The sequence below is a fragment of the Equus przewalskii genome, chromosome 11 (assembly GCF_037783145.1).
Source record: "Equus przewalskii isolate Varuska chromosome 11, EquPr2, whole genome shotgun sequence".
Classification (NCBI taxonomy): Eukaryota; Metazoa; Chordata; class Mammalia; order Perissodactyla; family Equidae; genus Equus; species Equus przewalskii.
The window spans coordinates 4,600,822-4,607,565 of record NC_091841.1 but is presented as its reverse complement, the minus strand read 5'-3'; the positions used below and the strand labels follow the sequence as shown (position 1 = coordinate 4,607,565).

At 57.4% G+C, this 6,744-nt stretch overlaps 1 protein-coding gene across 2 annotated transcripts; it reads right to left on the bottom strand.

Annotated features, from left to right (window-relative positions):
* Positions 1–469: 469 nt before the first annotated feature.
* LOC139074313 (spermatogenesis-associated protein 31A5-like) lies at positions 470–4,475 on the bottom strand. 2 transcript variants are annotated; one of them, XM_070563795.1, is made up of 4 exons: positions 4,077–4,475; positions 3,253–3,313; positions 2,738–2,798; positions 470–2,409 (listed from the first exon to the last, which is right to left on the bottom strand). In XM_070563795.1, the coding sequence occupies exons 1-4, from the start codon at positions 4,260–4,262 to the stop codon at positions 987–989; spliced, it is 1,731 nt and encodes a 576-aa protein (XP_070419896.1). In that variant the 5' UTR covers positions 4,263–4,475; the 3' UTR covers positions 470–986. The 2 variants fall into 2 exon arrangements, 1 of the variants encoding a protein (XP_070419896.1); XR_011523816.1 differs by lacking the exons at positions 470–2,409; positions 2,738–2,798; positions 4,077–4,475 and adding an exon at positions 3,467–3,963 and having other exon boundaries at positions 2,827–3,313.
* Between the last annotated feature and the right edge of the window lie 2,269 nt (positions 4,476–6,744).

Sequence of the window (6,744 nt, the reverse complement as noted above, 5' to 3'; positions counted from 1 at the left end):
AAGCTCCCGGGGCAGCGTCATCTATTCCCACCAAGAGCTCGGGGGGCAGGGCAAGCTTCCTCGCCCTCCGGACTCAGGGCCAGCACTGCCCCACACTCCCCTCCCCACTCTGTGACCTGTGAGCCCGTCTCTACACTTGCTGGAGCCTCTGCAAAGCCCCTCCCTACAGCCCCACAAGTTCAAGGACCAGAGAACGCAGGAGAGGACAGGCGGGGCCCATCGTGGGCTTGGGGTCTTCGAGGTTTCGCTCATCTGGAAGGAGCCCAAAGCTTCCATCTGTTTTTGGGAGGACGGTGTGATGGGGACTTGAGGTGCAATGGGGGAGCTGGGGCGAGGGCAGGTGAGCCACGCTGCCATCGGCCTCCCCCCGTGGCCCTGTCCCTTCTGGAAGCCAAAGCAGACGCTCAGGAAGGGCGGAGCCTGACCCCGTTTTTCCCCCTAGCAGGGCACAGACAGAAGCCACGACCTCTAAGGAGAAAAAAAGTGTATTTGGGGAAAATTGGGGTAGGAGGACAGCGTTAGCACGGAGGGTGGGATAAGGAGAAGAACCAGGTTTTCTGTTCCTCCACTTCCCCATTTGGGGAGAGAACCGTTCCTACGAGGAAAGGTGTGTCAGGCACAGTCTACTCATCCCGGGAGACACATATCTGAGGACAGCATGACGGGTAATGGATTGGCTGAGGCAGCTGCCACCCTCAGCCCAGGCTGGCAGGGTTTGGCTGGGGGCCGTGGCTGCCTGGATGGCAAGTTCCAGTTTCCACGCCTGTTCTGATCCATTCCCTCGTATTCGGACAGTTGTGGTCCCTGGAGGTAGGTTGGGGACTGTCCTCTGCGATTGTTCTCCTCTGCTCTGGGGAGGAGGGAACGTCGTGGTAACAGGTATGTCCAGCTTGCCAGGCCTGAAATAGTTTTTACGATGCTTCTGCTGGGAGGCCAGAAGTTCTCGGCCAGCCTCAGTTTACCTCCCAGGATGCAGACACAGGATGTCACTGTCGATGGCGCCTGAACAGCCCCGCCATCCGACGCCGAGCTGTGTGTGACCCGTGCCTGGCTCTGGGCAGTGGCTGAGGCGGGCTTGCCTTTGCGAGGGGATCCTCTCGTGCTTCCTCCTTGTTGGGCCTCAGGCAGGGCAGGAGGCGTCTCAACATTTTTCTGAAACGGCTGTCGTGAAGATCCTCTTCCTTTGCAGGCGGGGGCAGGAGGGGTTTGGTCTCGAGGGTGTCTCCCATGTCCCCGACCTGGCTCCGAGACTGGGACCCTGACTCCCCGTCCGGTGTTGCCACCCCACGGCAGGGCTCTGGTGAGGCCCCACCCCTACTCTCCTCCCGAGGCTCTTCCCTGGCCACTGGGGAGCCTGAAGTCGGCCCCCAACGGCCTCGCTCGGCCCCCACGAAGGTCCCACCCCGCCCTTCGCTCTCTGAGAGGCTGCGTGGGGAGGTTGGAGAAGGCGGCTGGCCCTCCTGTCCCGAGAGAGAGGCTTCTGAGGGCCCACTGCCATCGCCAGGTAGGGTCCCTCCCAGGGCCTTCTGATTTTCCTCACACACAGGTGAGGGAGCAGGGAGGGGACGGGCCAGCCTGGGAACTGATGGTTTTGTCGTCAGAGCTGAGACCTGGTCACCCGGAGGAGGCTCAAGAGGTTCTCCCACGAAGCGTGCCGAGTCAGCCGGCGAGGGGGCCCCAGAATCCCAGGTGGCTGCGGGGGGCAGAGGGGACCGTGGAAGGGCCGAGGGTTGAGCCTCACATGCTTTCGGAGCCGCAGGCCCCAAGGACAGGAGGGGTAGGCCCCAGCGGAAATTCAGCCCAGACGTGATCGTGTGTGCTTGGAGCATCTGAGGAGGGCGTGGGTCGTCTTGCTCTTCTTCCCAGACCTCCGTTGGCACGCTTTCCGTGATGTCTGTCTCGAGCAGCTTCTGGGCGTCACGGCTGGCAAGTGAGGGGCTGTCGGTCTCTCCCTCCCTGTTTGTGGGGCCTCCCCAGAAGGAGGCCGCTGGTGGGAGGCAGGACAGGGGCCCTTGCTGGGACCCGAAGCGCGACGGCACGGGGAAGAACCAGGCCTGGATCGTGTTCCACCGGGAGGGGAAGGTTTCAAGGCGACAGCTCACGCGGCCGTGGCCTGAGTTGGGAAATGGCCAAGACGAGTGAGCTGGAGCCGAGCTCGTGGCCACAGGGCGTAGTGGAGTGGTGGTCAGGGCCGAGGGCGGTTCTGCTGGCAGGGTGGAGGCCCAAGGTCGAGTGCGCTGGGTGAGAAGAGCCAGGGAAAGTGCTGGAGTCGTGGTGAGAGGAGCACCTTGCGCGGGCTTCCCGCATGGCTGGCGGACTGTAGCAGACGCTGTCTTGCACGCCTCCCCAGGGGAGTCTTGAGATGAGAAGCGATGGAAGCACCCCTTACAAGACAGCCTCCCCGGGGAGCTGCGGGAAACAAGATGCACAAGCTGTAGCCAGGAGCAGAGGGCCCTGGGACGGCAGGGCAGGGCAGGGCAGGGCAGGGCATGGCAGGGCCGGGGTAGGGCAGGCCGGGCCGGGCCAGGCCAGGTGCGGGTAGCCCCTTGAGAGCCATGGCCCTCCCTGGCCCTCCCTTCACTTCACCGAATTCTCCTGCTGTCCCTCCCCCCAGGCCTCTTGCCACCCCCTGGCCCATGGCTCCCCTCCCAGCTCAGCCCCAAGCTGCCTGTAGCCCTGGGGCACGTCAGAGCCTCTGCGAGGAAGAAGCCCAGGAGAGAAGGGCAAGATTCCTTACCTTGGCGAAAGGGTCCTCAGGCCCCCCACTTCTGCCAGGTCCTTCCGGCCAGCTCTGTAAGCTAGAAATGAGGGCACTGGGTCACAGTGGTGAAGGCGGGGGCCGAGGGCTCTCGCAGGAGGCTGCGTGCAGTGTGCCTTTAGGGGAGACCGTTTGAGGTCAGACTCTGGAGCCCAGGCACCAGTGCCCAAGGCCACGGGATCCCTGATGGGGATGGCAAGGCTGCTGATGGGTTGAGGTTTGTCATGGACCAAGTGCTTCAACCTCTACCACAGCCCACATGCCCCTGCTGGGCAACACCCTGTTCCGGACGCCTGCTGGCCTGGGCCTCAGTTCCCAGCACAGAATCTGGCAAGTACTCAGGTTTTCCTCTCCTTCCCGGGAGCCTCGCTGAGGGCTCTGTTTCCTGAGGGACAGGCTCTGTCCCTGGCATCCTCGAGCCCACGGATCTGGGCGCTCAGGGACAGGAGGTGGAGGCCAGCTCTGGGGCACAGGGCTGAATGGCAGGAGCTTACCTTTCCAAGCTCCCCTTTTCTTCCTGCTCCTGCTGCTCCTCCCTCTCAGCTCCACTTGACGCTGAAATGAGAGAAAAAACAAGAAACTGGGGGAGCTGAGACCCAAGGCTCCCTCTCCTCTCTGGACCAGCTGCAGACGCGCAGCGTTTGTGAGCAGGATGACTGTCTACCCTGAACTCCTGGGGCTCTGGGGTGTTTCTTCCCTTTTACTTACTTTTGAAGTGGATAATTGAACACAAAATGGACATTTGCTGTCTTCCTTCTTTGAGGATCATAAGAAGGTCCCCGTGTGGGACCAGCATGCATCTTCTGTCACTGTTCCTCTGCTCCAGAAACACGCACATTCTCAGATGTACAGAATCTTGTGAGCTTCCTCAGGGAGGACTCTGCTTCCTGAGGCTACAGCCCCACTCCAGGTCCTGCCCAGAGGCTCTCGGGGGCTGAGCTGTGCCCTCAGATCGAGCACAACAGAGAAAAGGCCCGCCTGAGACACCTGCCCCGGGGAGGTGGCTGGGGAAGCGGTGCTCAGGGCTTGTCTTCCCACAGACCCCACTAGGCATCCCGTCCGTGGCCACTGGTCGCTGGCCTCTGGGGCCTTTCCCTGGAGCCCTCTACCACACCGGGACTCCTGCTCGGAGATCTTCAGATCGAAATCCTTGTGCCCACTCTCAGCCCTGCCCACCCAACCTGGCTTGTCTCTAGGAGGACGATGTTCTATTCTTTCCCATCCCTGGAGTCCCTCTAGTTGATTCAGAGAAGCGGAAATCCCAGTCAAAGAGGAGAGAGACTCGTCTTGGGGTGGGTCTGGGTCCAGGATGTCTTACCTTCCTGACGTTTCTCCTGTTGTCAGGTGGTCGTGAGGGCAAATGCCTCTTGGGGGGGGGAAAGAACAGGAGGAAGAGCCCCAGTCCATACAGGATGCGGAGGATGGTCCCAATCACCCAGGAGGCGGCACTGGAGCTCAAGCAGGTAGCGACGATGCTTTGTAGACATAAGATAGGAGTTTCCATATCTCGGATCTAGTCCTACTCTCAGGCAACTGAGTGCTGGGAGTGACTTGGAGATTAGAACCCCACGCCCTCATCATGGAACTGTGGCCGTGTCACAGGGGCTCCTGAGCGGGCGAAGGCTAGAGGAGGGCAGCCGATTGGACCCCAGCCCCTGCGCCACCAACTGGCCTCCAACTGCCTCCCTCCACCCTCCCGGGCCTTCTAGACCTTAGCCGGTTTTCTGTTTCTTCCCCCTGGAAGCCGGATGTCACCCGGTTCCTTTCGTCTCCTGGATTCTTGGTTTGAACCCACCTGTCTCAGGGCCTTTGCAAGTCTGCAGCTCTCCCAGGAATTCGGTCTAGTTCCCGGGGACTCACACCCTCATTCTCCTCTGTCCTCAACTCCGATTGTTGTTTCCACCTCACTTATTGACTCTGTGTGTGCGTGCGAGGGCACTGAAGTGCTGCTCTCTTAGCTGATGTCAGTCCTACAGTGCGGCGTTCTCGACTCTGCTCACCGCGTCAGACGTGAGATCCTCAGAGCTCCTTGATCTCAGGGCTGAGAGTTGGTCCCCTTTGACCTGCCTCTCCCTCTCCCTCCCACTCCACAGCCACTGGCCACCTTTGTACTCTCTGTTTCTGTGAATTGACCTTTCTTTTGTTGTTTTTCGAGTTCACGTGTAAGTGACCCCAGGCGGTATCTGTCTTCCCCTGTCTGGCTTGTTCCATTGAGCGTAACGCCCCCCAGGTTCATCGATGTGCAAATCTCAACTCCATTTGTCCACAAAACAAGCTTTTGGTTTCATCAATCTGGAAGTCCCACTTTATTTTATACTTATTTGGTTTTGAATATGAACGTTGTTATTGTTTCGATCCACCTTTGCCATCTTCACTCCGAATGACTCACCCAAAAGTTGAAACTAATCATTTATTATTTAACATAAGCATAATAAAACTTTAAGTAATTAAACCTCCCAGTAACGTGTTTTATGTTAGTCGCGTTTCTACTTCTGAAGTGAGAAAGCCTTCACCAAGACTTAGGGGACGTGCTGGACGCGCACACACAGACACACACACACGCCCACAAATACACAGGCATGGACACATTTGCACAGACCAATTCAGTACTTTCAAACCAGAGAATTAAGCACATTCTCGTTCTCTCTAAGCTTTTCTGTCGTCTTGACCCTGTTTCTTCTCATTCCGCCCAAAAGAGACCGTCTTCGGTTTCCAGAGTTTCGACGGCTGTGTGGCCCCGCCCGAAGCCGGGCCCGGCTCGAGTGAGCTGAAGTGCTGCTGTTGAGAGCGGACGTTGGGGCCGGGTCCGTGGCCCGGGGGTTGGAGTCCAGTCTCAGAGTAGCCCCCTTTCTGGCCTCCCAGGTTTGCCCTCCACGTGTTCTCTTTCTCAGAGTTGGTCTTGCCTTCCCCCTCCCGCCCGCTGCGGGCCCCCGGAGCCTCAAGTCTTGCCTGAACCTGCAGAAAGAGGGCCCTTGGAGCCCTAGAGGAATTCCCTGGCGACATCATCGGACATCCCTTTTTCAGTGAGAACTGGGGGTTCACTCAGGGATTGTACTTTTTGATCAACATGTTAATTTTTCTGACCTGTTGGACAGGTAGTGCTTAGATGTCCGATTTGATAGTTGTTACACAGCTACACGTACACACACCTACGGGGAGGTACTCTTTTACTTGATAGTAAGGTAAGCTTACTTACACCAAAAGAATTAAGGTAGATGTTGTTCTTAGGAGCTTAATGTGACGACCGTGTTCCCGGTTTATGAATATGTGCGATCACAGAAGAATTTGCTTCAGAGTAACTCTCTTAGCAGCCACCAAAATGATCTTTAATGTCTTTCTCAACAGTTAAAACAACTTTATTCTTCTTAAGTCCAAGAAAGACCTTTTTCTGGGGCTGGGACTCCTAACTGGGACCCTTGGCTAGGGTATGACTGTGACCAGAGTCCCCCGGTGAGGCTCTCGCACACAAGAGCTCTGGACTCCGGGCCTCCTCACAGCCAGCCGCCCAGGTCAGGGACTGACTTGACTCAGGCCTCACGCGTGTTCCCCGAATTGGCCTGCCTCCCAGCTCAGAGAAAGGGTGAGGAGGGCGTGTGTTTTACAACGTGAATCAATCAGAAAAGTCTTCCAGAAAATCGAATGCCACTGGAACAGTTTGTATAGTAGAGATGAGCCCGTGGTATTAAATACAGACCTCCCACCCCAAATTTAGGGTCATTGGAGTATTTCCCTGACATACATGATGATTCCCTCTCTCTGTTCCTAACAGAAGACAGAAGCACAGGAAGCGTCTGTGGCTCCCATATTAAGACGAGTTTCAGAAAGTTTCCCTTTGCTCTTCTACTGAATATTCCTTATGTCAGTAGGACCTGGAGAAGTGATAGGAAGGCCAGGAAAACCCTGACATTTTCGTGCTCTGTTCAGATTCAGGGGATTCCGTTATCGTTGAAGCTAGTGATTCTGCGCTAATATTCAAATGAGAAACT